Here is a 21,675-nt window from a genome sequence, read left to right as displayed (position 1 = left end):
CTTCCCTCCTCTGTCTCATAAAATCAGCCAGTGGGATAAAGCGACAGCAAAGGGAGGGGTGGAAAAACAACACTGTGCGAGGAAACTCATCCTGGGAGCCTTCTATCATCGAGCTGCCCCATCCCTGAGCACACAGGCACACAGCAGGCACGGAACACAGCTATCCCTGGGGTGAGCCATGGTGGGAAGAACCCATCTTTGAAGCTGATCCATTTCCCACCCTGTTGCGTCCCATATATTCTGAGTTTCTCAGAACTAGAATTTGCAGTGGGGTTTTTTTTGCAGCCAGGAATGAGCAGAGTGCAGAAAACCCTCTGCGCCACGGCCACGCAGCCTGCGTGAATATGTATTTGTCAAAGGTCTCTGTCAATTACGCATGGAGCTGGCGGGGATTAGATCTGGGAAAAGCTGATCAAATACAGAGAGGGTCATGATCCCATTAGGTCACTGAAAAGAAGGCTGAGCCCCAGGACGCATCAGATGCCAGCCTGATGTACTGTCCCATTTTGTTCCCAGCTCCAGCTAATGATAAGCCATCATTTTATTCATTGAAGGCTCAGGAAGCCTCTGGTAGTGCCATAACTCGCAGAGCCCTACAGCTGATTTGCCTGGTAGAGCAAAGTCTGCTCTCCATGGCCCATCACTGGCTTCCCTCCCCATGGAACCCAGGTCAGCCCCACAGCCACACTTGCTGGGCTCTATCCATGTTCATTCACTGCCATTCACCGCAGAGTGCTTCATCCACATGGGGCTTTGGACACATGGGTTTGGACACATGTTATCCATGAGGCACAAACCACAAGGAAATTTTCTAATTCACAGAATCATAGAACGCCTTGGATTGGAAAAGACCTCAAAGATCACTCGGTTCCATCCTCAAATTGCCACAGACAACCCCAAAACTGCAGGGAGACCTCAAAGCTCCCTTTCCATGCCAGCACACAGGCCTCCTTTCAGCTCATTAGAGCTGCCTATTGCCTCCTCTCTCTCTCTCATTTCAATACGTTAATAAAAAAAAACTACTTTCCCTCTTCCTAAACTGCCTTAGATTTTTCTTCTGTCTAAATTCATCAGGGCTCTGTGCAATGTCACGAGGTCACTTTGTGCTCCTACTGCAATTCTAATGCTGTCCATTTTCCATTTCCCAGGCAGTTGGGGGAATTTTTCTTTCTCTTTTTCTTTTTTTTTTTTTTTCCTTTTTTCCCCCAAATCAAAACTGATTTTGCATAACAGCAAATAATGTTAATGTCCCCGTGCAGAGCATCCAGATTACAGGCTGCAGCTGGGGAGAAATAAACATCTCATCTTTGCCCCGCTGTTTATCAACCCGCTGCAGAGCCTGGTATCAGGTCAGAACCTGTAATTTCATTAACTTTATCACTGCTACACGCTTGTTGCTAGATGTCATTATTCAGCACACTGCTCCCATGTTTGTTTGCACCGCGCCAGCTGCAGCGCATCGCCTGAGCAGGCAGGGGGACATTTGGTGCTGTGTGTTTGCACCGGGTGCACCCACGCTTGGCACAGCAGATATCCGTGCTGCAGATCCACTGGGTGCTCCCCCCCCCCTATTCTGCAGGGCTGTAACAACACAAAGTTGTCCATCCAACTGAGAGCACAGCACTCCTCTGCGTGGCAAAGGCAACTGAGCCCACAGCTCACAGCATGCAGGAATCCCAATGGATGGAAAGAACCAGCACCTGCAAATCAATCACTGCCCGGCACGTGGGAGAAGTGAGCGGCACAGGCAGGTGAGGGTGAGCCAAAGCACTCCATCTTCATTGCATTTGCCATCCCTGGTAATTAATGTTGGGAACTGACACTTGAAAGAGTCTTTGGTGACAGTCCCAGCAATGATAGCATTTGGAGCCTGCTGACAAGTCCCAGCTGATGTCTTATCACCACGTTACGCACCACACGCAGCTTCTCCCTTGGGCACTGCCAGGCTCACAGGCACAGCTCCGCAGCCAAACCTGCTGCGCCCATACAAACGCAGCCCAGAGCCAGGCCCCAGCTGGGATTCCCTTGCCACATCCATCTCAAAGCCACCTGTGAAACTGTGCCTCAACAGCCCTGATTTTCCCCTGCGGATCGCTGGGCACGTGTTATCTGCAACGTCCAACCTGGGCATCCCTAGGGAAGCCCAACTGCACCCATAGCTGCAGATTGTCCCTGCCCTCAGCCCTGGTTTGGGGCTTCTGCATTCAGCACAAGAATTACGTTATTGCCAGTTCCCGAAACCCTGAGATAGTTTAATATTCTGCCCTAGATCTTGTTTACTATTATGTTTTGAAGAGCACTGAAATGCAGTTACTGCTGTCTCCCCCACTCACACAACTCTAAATAATTTATAGAAAAGCAAAACAAAGAAGAGAATATGAAAGAATAAAAGAGGCTGCTCAGTTACAGTACATGAAGGCCTTCATTTGTTCGCTCTCACCATGCAGAGGGTTGGGGGAGCTCCTCTTAACCCCATGAACTGATGAGAGCCACAAAGGAGGACGCCAATGGGGATGCTCCAAGCAGTGCATGGGGACAGCAGGAGAACCCCTGGGTTGCTGGAGCAATGATAACCATCACTGCTGTAACAGCTCTGCCTGGAAGAGGAAGGGCAAAGAGCACTTTATGGCTGGAAAGAACAGCCTCCAATGCCAAGCGTGTGGAGTTGTTTCCTATGAGCCAAGCCCTGGGGTCCCTGTCCCCATCCCTGCCACCCAATGGGGACAGCAAAGGAGCAGGACACGCTTCCAAGGATGGATGCATGCAATGAGCAGGAAGCAGAACCCCTTCCCCATGCCCATCCCCAGTCCTGCTGCAGTCGCTCAGCAATTAGCACCAACGCGCTCCGCTTTTGTTTATTCCAATGCATTTCACCACGTCGCAGGTTAACTACATCAAACTGCTTCTAATGATATTTCAATAAGCAGAGGCGGGCAATACACTTTCCCAGAGACAGACCTTAAAAAAGCAGGCAATCAAATGTGCATTAGCCCAGACATGCTGGGGAAAGCACTGCTCTTCTCCAGGCAATAGGAGCCCACTGGCACACAGCTCCCTGTCCTGCTGCACCCAACCCCAGCACCACGCTGCCTTACCTGGGGGGAAACCTGAAGGGACCTGAGCTCCAACCCAACCCAGCACCCTAAGAACTCCAGGATCATTGTCTGATGGCTCATAGAATAAATCACAATGTTTTGGAGCCCCTGGAAAACACAGCGTTGCAGTACAGCTCTCTGAGGAGCAGCATTGCTCAGTGGGGCCCCACTGATGTGTTCTGTGCTGGAATTGATGCACTACCTGACAGCGAGGCAATGAGCATTTCTGCCACCTAGAGAATAAAGCCCAGGCTGATTGATGCCCATGTGCCAGTGCTCACCCACAGCAAGAAGTCAGCAGGGATCCCAACATTCCCAACCTACTCAGGAGCCTGGGGCACAGACTAAATAGGAACAAATGCACATCAGCACTGCTGGAGTAGTAGGACTGACAGTTCTGCCCTGTGCAATGCTCTGCAGTGAGGCCCCAGAACTGCTGCTCAGAGCTGTGGGTGCCCATCCCTGGATGTGCCCAAGGCTGTAGATAGGGCCCTTGGGCAGCCTAAGTTGGGGTGCAGGAATGGGGCTGGGGGGCTGTAAGGTCCCTTCCAACCCAACCATTCTATGGTTCTATGGAATCAGCTGGAAGATGAAATCTCAGGACAAAACAGCAGATCCAGGACCTCTTCCTCAGGAAGCCCCACACAGCTCAGACACTCTTAGGGCACAGGGTGAGGGGAAGACCAGGCAGAACAGCCACCAACCTTTCTTCTCGTAGTCAGGCTTCTCCTCCCCACCCCGGCCCAGGCTCTCCAGTGTTCGTGTCACCTGGCTGCCAAACTCATCCTCCCTGCTGCTGGGCTCTGCCCTCTGCGGCGTGTCCTCCTCTTCCTCATCCTCGTAGTCATCCAGGATGGGGGTCTCACGGATGGGCACACCAATGACCGAGTTGTGGGCCTGCAGGCGTGAGTTACGGAAGCTCTCTCTGGCCTGGGGGCCCAGCAGCACCGAGGGGATGTAGTGGATCTCGTGGGTGGCTTCAGTGCTGGCGCTCTTCTGTGGGATGCGGCGGCGCTTGTGCCATCGTCGCTGGGCGTACAGGGCCACTGTGAAGACCAAGAGGAGCAGGAGCAGGGCAATCAGCCCACCCTGTGGGACAGCAAAGAGACACATCAGCAGACATAGGGATGGGTGAGGAGTAGCAACCACCAGCGCTTGCTCCCCTCTTACACATAACCTTGTAATCAACACAGCCCTCCCTGTGCTCTGGATGGAGTCCTGGATGAGGTCCTTAGCACCCCAGTGACTTCTCCAGCTCAGCTTTGCCCACTCCTTCTGTCCTCATCCCTTTGGTCCTATCAGGCAATGTGAATGGATACCAAGTCAGCCTGCCCTGCCCAAGGATATGGGAAAGGATCTCCCATCTGCATCTCACTGCTTAGGAAACAACAAGCAGGAGCTGTGCATTCACCCACCTTGGGCCCTTCCATATCTCTGCAGCACCGAAGCAATTTCACCCCACAGCAGATGAGCAAAGCACATAAATCAGGAGCAGTGTGAGCAATTGGTGCTTTGCAGCGTGACATGTAGCAGCTGGGGCAGGCAAGCATCTGTTTGGCACAGAGAATGCCATAGCTGGGAACCTTACAGAGCATGCAAGAGCAGCGTGAAGACGTGCAAATATTTCTTCTGCACACAATACAAAGCACTGCGCCGTGCAGAGAGAAGATCATCTGTAAAGAGGCGGCATGGGAAGTGAGTGTGCTGTGGATGGGGCAGGGTGTGGAGTGGGCAGTACTGCAGGAGGAGCCTGCTGCCCTGCCCTCTGCCTTCTCATCTCTCCACTAATTGACACTAATGGGAGCCTGGTTGGAAGATTCAGGATGACATTGCTCAGCTTGACTTTCCCAATTCAGTTTGCACATAGGATGGAGCAGGGCCCCACCACTTGCTGCCCTACTCTCAGCCTCACGGCCCTGTTGCACGCTGGGTGGCTCTGGGTCAGGTTCATGTGCCCAGGAGCTGTGCCAACCGCCGGCATTCAGCAGCAGCTCAGTTTCATGTGCTCCCCACATCCCTGACCCCGCATCACAGCCGCTTGTTGGAGTGCTGTGCACACGCAGGGAGAGCTTCCTGGGGAAAGAAAAGTCAAACTTAGGAGGCATTCAAGCCAGCCTCATTTTAATCTATTTTTCATGTTAAATTATCCAACTGAGGGAGCGGGAGAGAGAAAGGGGAAGGAAGGGATAATATGAGAAATGTTTTATTTGACAATGTGTCATTCGGAAACTGATTATTTCTGTCTCAGAGCTTTTTAATATTCCCAAACAATGGCCGAGCCGCGAGGGGATTTGGTATGCTAAGGCTGGATTTATAATACTCTGTTCTGCAGTGATAAGAACATGGGCCTTTAATCCTGTGAGCTGTGAACATGCATATTCTCCCACGTAATGTCCTTCCTCCTCACTGCTCTCCCGAGATCCCTGGGCTGCACGCAGCCATGACCCCCCGGACACCATGGGGATGTGGACACATCCCAGCTGCACAGCCACGGCAATGGGAGCACAGCAAAGAGGGGAATGGAGCTGGTCCTGCTAAGGATGTGGCACGAGGGAGGAGAGGGCACGTGCAGCACTGCAAAACTTTGGGGTCAAACCCAGCACAGGAACAAGGCTCAGGTGAAGCTGAAAAGCAGCAGGGGTGTGGTATACAGGGGCTGTGCTGTGATACAAGTGATGGCCATGCAGCCCTTCAGAGCTCTCCACACTGTAGTTTTTCCTCTCTTCCCTTTCTGGCAGTACAGGTAATTAAACACTAGAACAATTTACCACGGGTTGCACTGGATTATCCATCACTGTCAATTGTTATTATTATTATTATTATTATTTTTAATACCAGGGCTGGATGCTTTCAGAAAAGTTACGCTTTACTCCAATGAGAAATAAAAGGCTCCAGGGAAGTCTTGAGGTCCAAGAAGACCCCACAGCCCCTTTTGGTCCATCAGTCTGTCCCTAGAGGTGTTCAAGACCAGGTTGGATGGGGCCTGGGCAGCCTGCTCTAGTACCAGACCTGGAGGTTGGTGGCCCTGCCTCTGCCAGTGGGGTTGGAACTTGATGATTCTTGGGGTCCCTCCAGCACCTCATCTCTCTTCCAAACCTTTCACCCCACTCCAGCTCAATGCAGATGCACCAAAGCGGGGAGGATGCTGCAGCATGGACCAACCTCACACCTGGATGCCCAAACCTCTCCAGGTCCAAGGCTGTAATAAAGCAGTTTTAAGGAGCAGGTGCAGCAAACATTTGCATGAGGTTTTTGCCGAGCTGTAATTTGAACTAGCAGATTTCTAATTAATTTAACTCAAAGTGATGGCAAACTGTGGGATGGAGACCCTGTGAACATCATTCCAACAGGCAGAGGCTCGTGCTCCCCCAGGACTCCCACTTCCCTTACACTTAGCACATGCAGCACAGCCTGGGATCAGAAACTGTCCCACTGGTGCCAGTGGAGGTTCACATTGGATATTAGGAAACATTTCTCAGATAGAGTGGTGATGCACTGGCACAACCTGCCCAGGGAGTGATGGAGTCACCTCCCCCATTGGCGTGATCAGTGGGCACGGGCAATACTAGTGGTAGATGGACAGTTGGACTGGATGATCCCATAGGTCTTTTCCAACCCCAGTCACTCTGTGTTTCCATGGCACAGGAGAGTGCAGGATCTGGCCCTGGTGTTCCTGCAGCATTGCTCTGCCAGCCCATGCATCTTTGCACGCTGCTTGCTATGCTGTACATAAGCACATCGGGCATAAATCTAATAGCACATAGAGTCCTGCAAAGCATCGCAGAGGTACAAGAGATGAGAGTTACAGTTGCTGTGGGAACCATAACTTTAAAATCTCTGCCTCTTCCACATTAAAAGAAAAGAGTCAGAAAAAAGTCACATTTCCATATAATTTTACTTTTTTTTTTTTTTCAAGCCACACTGAATTTTGTTTTGCACTTCCATTCGGGAACAGAAACAAAAAGAAGGAGTGGAGCTGCCAATCAGCTCAGGCACAGACAGGGGACGTTCCATTGCTGGCAGTTGGAATGCACTCCCCAGCACTGCCCCGATGGCACCGTACTCTGGCGTGCCCCACGCCTGGCTAACAATTCCAAATGACTCCTAATCCATTTTTATCATGTAAAAAAGGCATTTATTGCCAGCCAGCCGAAAGAGGAGGGCTGTAGGTGATTTTATTAAGCACCTGATTGCCGGCTCTTCCTAACACTTGAGTGCAGATTGCATAAATTGTGGTTTTAATGCGCTCTGAACGGTTCACCTTGCTGGGCTGACCTGCTAACCCGGGGCCTGCCCTAAGAGAGGGATGATTTTAAAATGCATTATGGTAGTGTGTTTCTCTTACGCAGACAGACTGAGCAAATCGCTGAGGAACACAAAGGCTCGGAGCTCCCCAGCCCCATCCCTTTCCCTGCTGAGTGATGCTCACGTGCTCCTCCTGCTCGGCTCACTGAGAGCTGCTCAGTGTATCGCGTTTTAGTCAGATTATAAAACAGAGGGGGAAAAAAGCCTCTTGAGCTAAGGATCAACGGGAAAGCTGTTAAAGGAGGGGCCACTACATCCAGTAATGGTACATCCAGTGGGGTTTTGCCAGCATTTCATGCCCTGGGCTGCTGGGTGACCACATGGCACATCCCAACCCCCTGGCAGAACACATGGATAATGGGCCAGTCAGGGTGTGCTGCTTTCTGCTCTTTATCTGGCCTGTGCTGGCACTCAGCCCACAGCAGGAGTATGGACTGGATGGGCTTTAAGGTTCAGGTTGGATATTAGGAAATATCTTTTCTCTGATAGAGCAATAATGCAGTGGCACAGATGCCCAGGGAGTGACAGGGTCACCATCCCTGGAGGTGTCCCAGAACTATGGAGATGTGGCACTGAGGGACACAGTCAGTGGGGTTGGATGTGTGGATCTTAGAGGTCATTTCCAACCTTAATGTCTACGTGATCCCATGATTCTATGATTCCAACCCCCTGCCACACACAGGGCCACCAACCTCCAAATGTGGCACTCAGCCAGGCTGCCCAGGTCCCCATCCAACCTGGCCTTGAACACCTCCAGGAGTGGAGCATCCACAGCCTCTCTGGGCAGCTGTTCCAGCACCTCATCACTCTCCCTGACATCCAATCTAAACCTTTCCTCCTTGAGCTTAAGGAGAAAGAAAGGAGCCCTCACCCAGCGCACCAAGCAGCACCAGTGTCAGGCACAGCAAATGGCCTGGAGTGATGGGACAGAGAAGGAGGGATGTGGACAAGCTCCTCCATCCTTTAGGAGCCATGAAGCAAATCCTGGCTGCTTTCAGCCCCCCTGCATGGCCACCCAAACCTCAGCATCCCCACTGCTTGCAGCTCCTACCACCCACACTGCCAGCTCTCCAACCAAACACCCTGCACCGCAGTGAGCCCTCGCACAACTTGGATTATTACAACATCTACCAGCAAAGCATTTGCTAGCAAGTGATGGAATATAATTAAAAGTAAAGAACACTTGTCAGATAAATGAGTACCATGTACCACTGCTGCAAACAGCGCCTTTTTTTTGTTTTTGTAATAATTGTGTTTATCCACTTCCCACTCATTTACAAAAAAACGTGGTTAATTCTCGCTGGATCTCACAACCATTAGTGCGAATTAATACCATTCCCACTGTATATTCTGCATATATTAAAAAAAATTAATCTAATAAGAGATGCACATCTCCGGATGAGGGAACATTAACACAACTCACATTGTGCCTCCAGCTTCCAAGTGTCTGTGAGTGGCACGTTACAACAGCTCTTCTGCTCAATTAGCCAGCCAGCTCCATGGGGCTGCCAGCTCCTGTGCACTTGTCCAGAGAAGATGGCAAAGAAGGGGGAAAAAATCAGCATAACACAGCAGGGTTACAGTAGAGGACCTCTTAGGATCACTGAGAGATCCATCAGTAATGGGGGAGCTGGGATGTGCCCTGCACTTGGTGGCCCAGCGCTGTGCCTTGGGTCCCCATTGCTTCCAAGTGAACTGCTGTCACTTTTGCCCACACGTGGGACAAAGCAATGACACATGGGAGGATTGTGAAGGTTTATATAAGGATGTTTCAAAACTTACAGAGCTCAGAGCTGATGGGAAGATGCTTTCGTGCATGTAGGGAAGGAAAGAACGAGCTCCCTTCGTTGCCCGTGGGGTTTGTTAAAGGTTTATGACTGAGCCAACAGCTGGCAGCTGCTTTGGGAACGATCCAGCCTATTGTGTAAATATGGTCAGGCAGTTTTCTTTAAGTGCAAATATTTCAGCATAACGAGCACCTTTCTGAACAGAGGCAGAACAAAGCACCGCTCCACTCCAAGCACCACCGCTGCTTTGTTGGGGGTTCAGGCACTGCAGCAGGGACACTCAGCCCACACACAGCACCCACAGCATCCGACTGCGCTCTGCAACCCAGCAAAGGACAAGGCAGAAATCACAGCTCCTTCCCACACCTTTCCCCTGTCCTACATGACTCTTCTCCCTGTGGGATGCTACAGGAGCTGGGCAGGCATCGAGATGCTTGCATTTGAAAACGGGCTGAGCTCTGAGCAATGATTTGCTCAACAGGTTTGGATTTAGAGCACCACCATCTGCAAACCTGTTACTATTTCCAGGCCCACAGCAAGCAAACTTGTTCTGCAGCACGGCTTGCAGGAAGGGACCTGGAGGGGCAGCTCAGAGCCACCTGTCCCAGCTGTGTCCTTGCTGGTGCCATCCGAGGGGATGCTCACCAGGGCAAGCTGTCACTTGTGCTCCCACACATTGCAGAGCAGTCTTTGCATCCAGCTCTAATTACAACCACATCCTTGTGATGAGGAGACAGACCTTTAATTAAGGGAAGCTGGGTTTCAGCCTGCCCAGCGCTGCCTGGGCAGAGACAGCAGAGGAGTGGGGAGGAGGAGAGGCAGCAGCACGGCTCGGGGACACGGTGACAGCTCTGTCCCTGCCTGCCTTGTGCTGCCGGCACAGTACTGTGATGCTACATGCAGCTTTGTCCCCACTGTGCCCTGTATTTCTGGGGACAGCACAGCAAAACCACCTCATATCCATCCATCACCTCCCCTGGAGCAGCGGGCACACACTGAGCTCCATACCTAAATCCATTCCACACACACACTGCCCTGCACTCATGGGGAGAATGAGACAATTTGGGGGCTGCGTTGCCCAGCCCTGCTACAAGCAGGCAGCCAGGCAGAGCTCCACGCTGCAGCCTCTGAGGAAGTGGCCATTTGAAAACAGGAAAGGATTCATTTCAATTAAACCTGCCCGGCTCTCTGAATGAAAGCAATTAATTCTCCCCATCTGAAAGCTGATTAGCTGGGATATCTGGGTAAATGGATCATAACAGGCTCATACCCCCTCCCAGCCCCATGTGTATATTACTGCTACTGGCCAGTTTTGGCTTGTGTAATTGCAGTACCTGTGAATGAAGGCAGTGCCCATTTGGCCATCGGTGGCACATAGCAGTGGATGAAGCAGGATGGGGTACTATGGTGCCATGCTGAAACATCTCTTTTTCTATCAGCTCTAAATAGTTCAAGGTTTCCATACTGCTGGTAGAGTTAATCCCTATTTTGTCACATCTGGCTTCACCTCAAGTGCTGTGTTTGGTGTTGGGTCCCTCACCACAATGCAGCATGTCCAGAGATGGGCAGCAGAGCTGTGAGGGGTCTGAGAACAGAGCAATGGGGAGCAGCTGAGAGAGCAGACAAGCAACAAGGCCCATCTGCTCTCTGCTCCTGCCCTGCATCAGGCACAGAGCTGCCCACACACCGGTACAGTTTCTAACACTGTTCTGCAGAAGGGCAATGGGAAGAAGCGGATTTATTGTTTTAACATTCCCAGCATCACCTGAGGGCTCCCTTTCCAAAGGACACTTGAGATACGAATCTATGAGATGGCCAAGCAATTGCATCTGGCAATTTACTGTAATAGCCCCGGCGGCACGAGGAAAGGAGAGCCCGTCCCAAGAGCAGCAGCAGGTGAAGCTACACGCTGCTAATGCTCACACAGAGCAGGGCTGGGCTGCACAGGGGCTTTCACACTCAAGGAAAGGAGGAGCACGTCCTGCAGCAGCCAGCTGCACGCAGCCCATTGCATGGGAGAAGGACAGACACACGGCACTGCGGGGAGCACTGGGGCTGCTAAACCCTCGGAGCAAAGCATTTATAGGGAAAGGATCTCAATCAATCACTTCTGACCACCTGCTTATTTAAATCCATCCAAATAGTGTAAAATTGCCCTGAAATAGGAGCAAACTGGAGCTGCAGTCAGCATGCTGGGAGGCGGTGATCCCAGGTCAGCTGCAGCTCAGCCCCAAACCTCCATCCACCAGCAGGACCAGGGCAGCAGTGCAGAACAGGATAGGGAAACATCCATCAGCAGTGACAGGGGTTTATTAATCCCGCTCGGAGCAGAGGGATGGATTTAATGATGTCTCCATATCTATTCCACTGCTGAGATGCTATGGGGAAGGAATCCTCATCCAGCAAAGCCCTATGGAGATCCATCGCTCATTGAAGCATTTCAATGGGTATTGGTGCCATCGATGGGTTATGCATGGATGTGAAATCAGAGCACTGAGGAAACAATTTCCACTCTCAAAACCAACCCTTCAGTCCAAAACCAGCAAAACCACGTCAGCATAAACCTGACAAACTCGCTTACAGGAATGACTTTGAGGTGACACCTGTGAGCTGGCACTGAGCCTTCTTGGGGGTGAAGTTTCATGTGCACCAGGTGTCACAGTGGGGGAAGCAGAGGCAGCTCTGCAGGATGGGTCAGTGCAGAGGGAGGCATCAATGGGAACAACAAGCCATGGGTTATCCACCACCTGTCTGAAGGTTTTTGCACTGTCAGGATATTCTTCAGCACAGATAATCGTTTCAATCTGAAACTCCTCAGAACAAAACCAAACAATTAGCAATTCCCTTACCAGTTAGTAAAGGAAGAAAGAATCCCAAGACACAATTTAAGCTTATGTACAACGGAAGGAGCCTGCAGGATAAGCTGCAGTGCTGATGTCAGAGAGCATATGGTGGGCACGCTGGGTGCTGGATGGAGTAGGAAGTCCTCAGCATCCTCAGCCAGGTCTCCTGCTTGAGGAGGGGACGAGGCAACAAGGACATTTTTCTCTGCTACTAAACATGAGGTTGCAGGGCCAGTCCTGGGGCTGACTGGATAATGCTTTCAGACCCCAGAGCCCTTCCCCACCACCATCACCAGGCCGCAATGTTGCAAAGCCTTTGTGTTCCCACACCCCCTATTTACAGGTGGCAGACGGTTGGTCCTTAACAGGAGCTCCAGCCAGAGCCCCACATGTTGCTGTAGGATACATTTCTATTTCTGTAGCCAAACAAATGCCATTTCCCAGCCCACACCACTGCAGGGCTTTCCCCAGCTGCACACACCTCCTTGTGTACCACTGGGACATGACAGCATGAAGATCCATCCCACCCATTCTGCCCCGTGCAGAGGTCTAAGCATGAGCTCAACAGCACCATGACCCCAGGAACCCAGTGAGTAAAGGAGGAAGCAGAAACACCCCCAGAAACACAGGGTTCACCCTCCAGGAGAGGAATAGCTCTGGAGATGCACAACTCATCCATCCCTTTCCACGCTTCAAGCACTGACTCCATCACGCTTCCAAATTCCAGCTGCCTAAGCAATTTTTAGCAGATATTTCCTCCTTCTTCACTATCATTTGGCTAATAAGATGAGCAGGTTGGGCTCATTTATTTTGGACACTGTTCGTGGGTCATTAGCAGAAAGGCTAATCATTAGGTTGGCAGAGAGCGTTGCTTCTGCTTCAGAGCTGGCTGCAAGGCATAAAGAGGGGGGAGAGCAGGAGCCTGAGCCCTGAGAAAGACAACAGTAGGCTTCAGGAACTGGAATTTTCCTTTGCTGTTTCCTAATGTACCACTGAGAAAGTAGGTAGAATGCTGGTACCCCAGGCTACTATGCAGAGCTCCTGCTCCCTCCATGCACCCTGATGGCACTCGGGGCTGCAGGATTTCCTTCCTCCCTAGAGCAAAGCCACAGTCTCAAAGCACAGGGCCCTTTTAGGGATGGTTTGAGGCCCTAGGAAGCTCTGAGCACCCCACAGCCCTATGGAGGTTGAGGCACCCCATGGCTCCACAAAGTTCAGGGCATCCCAAAGCCTCAGGGGAGCTCCGGGCACCCCACAGCTTTTGACTGCCTCCAGGCAGCCATGCACTTCCCCTCCCACCCTCTCAGCACTGCAGCTGAGGACCTGAAGGCACTTGCCAAGGGAGCATTGTAAAGCCATGAAGGGGGGAGCACAGCCAGAGCATATGCCCAACATTTGCCCCCCTCCATCCATGGGGTGCTCCAAGGGTGCTCTTGGTGTTCCCATGCTCTCTGAGTAAAGCCCCTCATGCCGGGGGTGCTGAGGAGGCTTTACAGGGCTCTTTGAGCAGGGAAAAAAGAGGAAAATTTAGGAACTAATTTAGAGCTCATACTTCCTAAGCCCTTTCAGACACTGAGGCTATTGGCAGGCAGTGTCCCAGCCCCTGCCAGTCTCAGCAGCTCTACAATGTCCTTTCATTGGCAAGGGCAGCAGTGGGGAAAAAATAACACAGCAAAACAAGGGACATGTGATGGAGAGCTTGGCTGAGGGCTCCCTCCCCTTCGAGGCCCTGCATGCCAAGGAGGGAGAGCACAAAGGATTGAAAAGTGGCCTTTTAAAAAGGGGAAAAGCAAAGAAACAAAGCACATGGCTTGTTTTGCTGAGGGAAACGTGGCCAGCACGAGGCAATGGGGCAAGCATCTCTGCGGGCCTGCATTTCACCCAAACCCATTGCAGGTCCTGGGAGGGGCACCCCAACCCAAGCAATACCCTATGGTTGGGGCAACCCCACACCTCCATAACCAGACCTTAGCCACGAAGCTGAGAGGCGCCTTACAGCTCGTTTACTTGATGCTGTGAAGCCAGATGAGCCTCTGGCACTAATTTGAGCTGTAGGTCGATGCATGTGCAGCTTTCACCTCATTTCTGTTTGTTTTTGTAAGCCTTGCAGCTACCGTGCCCTTTGTTTGCAATTTGTAAGCAAGTCTTGTCTTTCCCAACCCCACAACACAGGTGATTGTGACCAGCAGCATCAGCTCAGAGATGTCCAAAACCAGCATGCAGCACCCCAGGTCTCAAAGAATGACGTCCTAAAATGGCATGGGAGACAGTATCCATACAACATGTCCCAAAGTTCACCCAGCACTGGCAAACCTGTACTTCACCACAGTGCTCCCTGCTTTCTCTGGAGCTCAATCATTCTCCCAGGACTCCTCAGTGTTTCTATTTCACCTTGTCAGCTGCTCCATGCTCCCCAGTAGCTCTCTCTGCAATTGCTGCCATCAGCATGATGGTTTCACCCAAGTCCTCCAAGTCTGGTGCAACAAGGAAAGCTGGGCTCAGGGTAGTCACAAAATCACTGAACGTTTTGAGTTGGAAGGGACCCTTAAAGGCCATCAGGTCCCACTCCCTGCAGTGCACAGACTCCCACAGCTCCATCAATGCTCAGAGACCCAACAGCCTGACCTTGGGTGTCTGCAGGGATGAAGCACCATCACCTCTCTGAGCAACCTGTGCCAGTGCCTCATTTTCCTTACCATAAAAAGCTTTTTCCTTATATCCAACCTAAATCTCCCCTCTGAAATCACACCCCCTTGTCCTACCACAATGGTCCCTTCTAAAGAGTCAGCCCCCTTCCTTCTTACAGCCCCTTTAGATACCGACAGACCACTCTCTCATCTCTCCCCACAGCCTTCTGTTCAGGCTGAACCAGCACCCGCACCCATCCCTCGTCGCTCCCTCAGTAATCATTATTTTCCCGTGGTTTTAGGTAATTGGATTTTTATAATAAGCACCATTAGTTTATTTTCTTTGCTGCACACCACTGAGACCTTGTGAAGGCTAAAAAAGAGCTGGGTCCTGCTGTCTGGGGGGATGAGGGGGGAGGTGGAGCAGGAGCAGGACAGGCAAAAATAACCACGTGTGGCCCACGCTGCTCCCAGTTACACCAGTAGGAATTGTGCCCAATTTCCTGCAGCAGATCCAGACACGCACACACACATTTTTTCCCCTCAAAGAAGTTCTCAGCTATATTAGCAGCCCTGAAACAATCAGAAAAAATCACCCATGGATGAGCTTCTTCCTCTGCTTCTCATCAGCACATTTTGGAGCATCCCTTCCCAATGGAACCCAGATTCAGATTCGGGTTTATTTCCAGCCAATCCCCTCTTCCTGGGTGATGAAGATGCTGACGGCCATTCATCAAATATTTTTCACCCATGGTTTAGCTGCAGTTACTCCAAAAAAAAAGAGCCTGGCAAGATGTTCTACAAACGGTTTGTCTGCTCAGACAGTTTCACATCAGCTGAAACGAAAGCGTTGTGAGGAGGATATGGAAAGTGCTGAAGAGGAGAAACATTTCACTCTGACACTTTCCTGAGCACAAAGCACTCTGCCTTTTCACTTTGCTATGCTGCTGTGTGAAACTAAGTCCAATTTATTTTTAAATGGGAAAAAAAAAGAAGCTCTAAATGAAAGCAAACATCATATTTCTTGGGACAAATAAGATATTGTGTTTCATCCTGTCATTAAGACTTATTCCAGGCTGTGAGATTTGCCAACAAAACGTTCTGTCTCGTACAAAAATCTCTCCCAAGCATCTCAAAGCAATCCTACATCAGGTTTGTCACAGCTCATCTCAACAAGAGCCGGCTCCCGATGCTGATAACGTTTACCTGATAGAAGCATTTCTAAGCAGCACTGCACATATATTCAAACGAGGACAACTACTGAGAGAAGGCAAAGCTGCAAATTACACTGAGTTTGAGGAAAAGGCGAGACAAGGCACAGGAGGCCCATATGGGGCATGAATGTGCCTTCCTCTCCCATACTGGCTGCCCAGAGAGCTGTGGGTGTCCCATCCGTGGAGGTGTCCAAGGCCATGGATGGGGCCCGGGACAGCCTGAGCTGCTGGGGGGCAGCCAGACCACAGCAGGGAGTGGGGTTCAAGGGTTTAAAAGATCCCTTCCAACCCAAACCACCTGGTGGTTCTATGATCCGCAAACTCCAAACACAGCCCCACTATCAACACACACCTGACATTTCAGTAGCATGAAGGTGCACACAGACAGGGTGAGGGCAGATGCACACAGCGCCTTCCCTTTTGCCCATGTTTTGAGCCATGCACTAACCCTACTCTTCTCCCCAAATTCCTATGCTTCTCCTCAATTTCCTCACTTCAGCATCTGCTCAAGCACCCTCTGTCATACCAACCACCTATCTAACATGAGCTCATGCTTTTCCCCCTCCAACTATTCTCCTTCTTCAGCACATTGAAGATGGAAAATTTCTATGGCAGCAGATGAATCCCACGCATTCAATGCCATCTGCAAGGAGCAGTCCCTCCCATGGCTGCTTTTCCCCTAATATCAACTTGGATTGCCCTGGGGATGACATCAGAAAGTTGGTTCGCTGCTCAGCTCAGATGAACTAAGAGTGTTTATTCATCCTTACTTTATCAGGGATGCAAATCAAGCACTCCAGTTACATATTTTAACACAGGGGGTTCTGCTAGATGGAGAGTTATAAAATAATGTAATCCCAGTAACTAAGGTAGAAAAAAAAGAGGAATGAGTGAAGAATTATTAACATAACAGGACGCTTTGTCATAAAAGCAACACTTGAAAGACAAATCCCCTCAAAACGAATCCCCAAAATACAAGGGCACATCGCTAATTACATCCGGTTCCCATTCTATCCCATCTCTGCATAGGTGGAGAGGAGGGGAAAAGACTGGGAAAGGCAGAGGTTGTCTCTCCGAGACCAGAAAGAGTTGGTTGATGGGCATCAGATACAGCCGGGAGCCCAGCAGCGCACTAAGACAGCTCGGGGAGGGCTCAGCACCATGGACAGGGACAGCAGCCATGGGGCAGCTCCTACCGGGACCATCAGTGCTCAGCGCACCATATAGGGTTGGCAAAATAAAATATCCAACAAGAAAAAAAAAACAACTAAACCCAAACAGCTCATTGGAGATCAATTTAGCCGCTTAATAACTTTCAGATAAGGAAATCTGCTGCTGCAGCAATTTTTTTTTTCCCCTACCCTAATTAATTCCTAAACATATCACAAGCTGGAAGTGCATGTTTTATGAATCCGGTTGACCTCCTGGTGCAGAAATGATGACACAGATGTTGTGCCTCCTTCACTACCTCATTACTCATGTTACACACTTCTTCTCCAAATGAGCTGGCTGCCATCAACAAGGCACACTGCAAAGAGCCAGCAAGGCTCCAGAAGCATCCTACAAACACCAGAGCTCTCAGCCTTTACACCCAATACACTGTGCAGCCAACCTGAAGCTGGGAGCCCAATGGGAACGGGGCTCTTCAAGGAAACACAGGCAGTGCAGAGAGGCAGAGTCATGACATTCTCGACAGGAAAAGGGGAAAAAGAGAGTTTAAATATGGATGGATGATGGCAGAGAAGCAGCTTCAGGAAGGAGGCAGAAGTTTCTGCCCCCCCCCCCCCCAGCTCTTAGATACAGATGCAATGTTTCTGAACCTATAGTGCTGACCCTGGCAATGGGAGGAAGGCATTGGGCTGCACATGCCACTCTGCTCCACTTCAGAGCAGGATGCTCAATCAGAGGGAAGCGTTTAAGAGCACACTTTATACCCATCTTAGAAGCTGACAGAGCACAGCGCAAGCAGCTGATCATTAGGGACACATTGGGATGCGTAAGATCAAGAAATAAAAAGGAAACTTGTCTAAATAAGAGCTGAAAAATCTGCCGGGAGACCAAAAAACCAGCAGCTAACTGTCTGCTTCATGCAGAAAGAAGGAAGTTACAAAATAAAGATCAGTTTGATGATATCTGGTCATCTTTATTCCAGATACTCCAACAGCCCCTTGCATGGAGGTGGTACAAGACGAAATGAGGCTTTGGTGTGTTATCATCCTGGGAAGGTGAGAGGGGGCCTTCCCCACCGATCACATTCCATGGGCACCGGTCGTGCATTCCCATCTTAGGGGCACAGCACAGGGCAACACAGAGCCAAAGAGCTGCCAAAGAGCTGCCAAAGAGCTCAGCCATTCAGGTGCAAGGTGAAATGTGCCCATCCTGCCAATGCCCACAGCTCTACATCCTGCAATTGCACACACAGCTGCAGCAAGTACTAGAAAACGTGGCTCTGAGCCTAAGCCCACAACGATGCTCAACAATAACTGAACAGGCACAATATGGTGGAGAAAAATATATCTTATGTTCTGCTAAATTCAGCAATTTACAAGGCTGGAATAATTAGTGGTTTAAAATGTTTTGACACAAGCGGCCCCAATAATCATGATAAATCATATCAGGCATATGCCCAGATCCTCAAAGTGACAGACGACAAACAGAGCAGTGACAAGACGTTCTATCATGCAGGGAATCATTGAGTTAATGGAAGAATTATTGCTTCTGAAATCCACTCCAGTCCTATTGTGGGGAACATTCCAATTTATCAAAGCCAAATGAACATTAATTGCTGCAGCCTGGTAAGTTTTCGAGCTGCTGTGACCTTCATTGAATTTTAATCCAAAACAGATAAGATTTACTTCCACACAAGAGGAAACAACACAATTAAACCCAAATAACAGCTAAGATTATGGGGAAAAAACACAACAGACATAATGACAAAAATATCGATTCCTTCCTACTTGGCGCTGCACAAAAAATAAAGAGTAAATAAAATCTAGCATTTACATAAATATATTTATATATATATATATTTCCTTTCCTCCCTTTTCATCTGGGAGACAAATCTTAGTTGCTCAAGCCAAGAAGAAAGGGGTGGCAAACAGTAATGGAGACTGAATTCCCTTTAACTGCAGTAATTAATGTGTTATGTTTCATCAGGGAAAGATTAAGACAAAATGGTGAGGAAAAAAAAGGGAAAAAAAAAAGTATTATTGTGCTGCTACAGATGTCCTTGAGCTTGAGCAGAGTTGCAGGGAGGGTCACAGCTGCCACTGGGGCTTGTGGCAGGATGCAGACAAATGATGGTATGATCATGTCAAGTGAATGGCACACAGCAGGACATGGGAGGGCAGGAGTTGGGCACTTGGATGGCACACCTGCAGTGTGGGCTCTGCAGGATGCAATGACTTGGAGTCAGGATGGAAGGTAATAGTATGGGAAAGCAGCCCAAAGCTCAGGGGCATGGATTAGAATTTAATCCAAGAAACAAAGACTTCAGAACAGTTTTACTTTAGCTACACAGCTCCATGTGGTTTTGAGAGAAACCCACAAAAGGCATTTATCTTCTGCTAGTAACTCCAACCTTGGCTTGGGTTCACTCAAAGAAGTTAATGAATCTTCCAAAAGATGGGCAAAGCTTCCTGCTGGTGGGCAGTGCTGGCCCAGGGAGCACTGCAGGTCCCCAGCACAGCACCCATTGCTGGTGGTCCCTCACCCAACAGCCTTAATGCAAAGCCTCCTTCTGTGTTCACTTGCACACAGTGCCCAATCTAAAGCCTCGCTGACAAGGGTTGAGGCACCCAGAAAAAAAACCCCACCAGATTTAGGTTGTAGAAGCCAAATAGCTGCCTGTTCAAGCAGGAAAAAAAGAAAGTCATCATGAAGCTACCTCTGCTCTGCTTTCCAAAATGAAAAAACAGACGGCATGGAAATGGCACACAGGCTGTAAAACACAAACAGATGCACCTCGTGCACAGGGATGCTGCAATAGGATTCCCAGTCCTATAAAATACTTCCTTTGTGCAAGCAACGTGAGGTACACAGTGCTCTGGGGATCTAGAAACCTAACTTCTAGACCACCATCTCATTCTGATACAAGACCAGCCCCACTTTGTCTCCTGGCCCTTTCATACAAACTTTTCTCTCTCTGGAGGGACAAGAAGACACAGACAAGGACAAAGACACGCACGTCAGACTCTCCAGCCTGTCCTTTACCACCGCTGTCCCCATACACTCCCACTCACCATGACGGAGATATGAAGAATGTGCATCTGTTCCTCCACGATCTCAGAAGGCTCCTGGAGGCTGGGGGGGGTGGTCCGGGAGAGCTGCTCAGCGCTGCTCATGGAGACATGGAAGTACAGGGTGCCGTTTTCCAACCATTGCTGCTTCCAGTGCACCAACGAGATGTCCGCCACCGTCCCTGACATCTCTGCAGGAACAAAACACACAACGGAGGGTCAGTTTGTTCCACGACATCAAGGCTTCACCACCCTCTGCATAAAGAATTTCCTCCTAACATCTAACCTGCATCTCCCATCTCAGGACCGGGAGCCAGGATGACAGCATCCCAACACACCCCAGCACTGCAGCATCCCCACCCGACACCACCACGGCACCATACCTGACAAATGAGGAGCTGGGACAATTTGGGCATCATGCAACTGAAAGCAAGCACAGTTCTGCACTCAGCACTCCCAGCAGCTCCAATCTGCAGCTGCAGCTTCTGGCTTGGCCAGGCAGCAGCAGAACAGGAGTGCTGACAGCTCCACAGCTGCCTATCAAGTTTTTAACAGATCTCTGCAAAGAACCGATTTGTCAGTTTGGCAGCTAAACTGAAACTGAAAAAAAAAATACTACTGCTAAATAAGCCACAATATTTCTCCTTCCACCACCTCTCCTTTTGCATTTGTTGTTCCATTTGCAAGACAAGCAATGGGAAGGATGTCAGGTTCCCAGTGGCAGTTCTCTGAGTCACCGGACGTGAGGCATCAGCAGGCAGTCACATCATGGGGAACCCAAACCCAATTCCCTTCTGTTGGAGAGAGCCACCTCACATCTGATTCAGTGGGTCGTGACATGCTTCAAAATTATGTTTTCAAGGAGAGTGGACTGTGGCATCGAGATGCATGGTCAGTGGGCATGGTGGGGATGGGTTGGGGTTGGAGTTGGAACAGTGAAGTGAGCCCAGCTGAGGGCATCCTGAGAGCTCCCAACATCCTTTGGGTCAAGGTCCTTCAAGGTGCTGGATCACTGGTAGCCTCACAAGCCACAAGATCAGGCGCTTCCATTTCTACAGACCCATGTCCTGACCCCTCCTGACCCGACAACAAAAGTCTATTTTTCAGGAACACGTCTTCCCAACCCTGAAAGCAGCACATTGTTCAGCAGCAGACTCTGGGCTTTGAACCACAGATTAAAGCAAATAAGTCCCCACTGTGCTACGGGATGGCTCCATGGGGCTGCCACTGCAGGATGGCAATGTCCCACTGCTACTGTGGGGCTTCAGTGGGGCTGGGGCAAGGACAAGACAACCTTGCTACTGCCAGCCTCTTATTCAGCACATCGCTAATGACACTGCAGGCGTGCCACTGCCAGCTGAACCTCATCGAGGGCTGTGCTCATTAGCGCTGCCTCCCAAGCACAGCACTGGTCGTTATCCCCAATTTCTGTGCACATCTGAGCACTCAAAGGAAAAAAACTAAACAGCTCCTGACCATGCATGGGATCCATAAAGAGCCCACACTCGCACTTTGGAGGGGATGCGTGAACTCACTGTCACATCTCCGTCATTGCAACGAGACGTC

General features: G+C 50.2%; 1 protein-coding gene across 2 annotated transcripts in view; it reads right to left on the bottom strand.

The window, feature by feature from the left end:
- ASTN2 (astrotactin 2) overlaps positions 1 to 21,675 on the bottom strand; it is a 231,119-nt gene that overhangs the window by 177,953 nt on the left and 31,491 nt on the right. For both annotated transcript variants that reach the window (XM_015878748.3, XM_015878749.3), the window contains exons 2-3: positions 20,113 to 20,300; positions 3,800 to 4,184 (exon numbers count right to left, since the gene is read on the bottom strand). In XM_015878748.3, coding sequence (XP_015734234.2) covers positions 3,800 to 4,184; positions 20,113 to 20,300 — 573 coding nt within the window. The remainder of the gene's footprint in view (positions 1 to 3,799; positions 4,185 to 20,112; positions 20,301 to 21,675) is intronic.

Source organism: Coturnix japonica, chromosome 21 (genome assembly GCF_054131305.1).
Source record: "Coturnix japonica strain WE chromosome 21, WE-NBRP24, whole genome shotgun sequence".
In the NCBI taxonomy this organism is placed as follows: Eukaryota; Metazoa; Chordata; class Aves; order Galliformes; family Phasianidae; genus Coturnix; species Coturnix japonica.
Note: the sequence above shows the minus strand (reverse complement) of the source record. Positions and strands in the feature narration are given on the sequence as shown.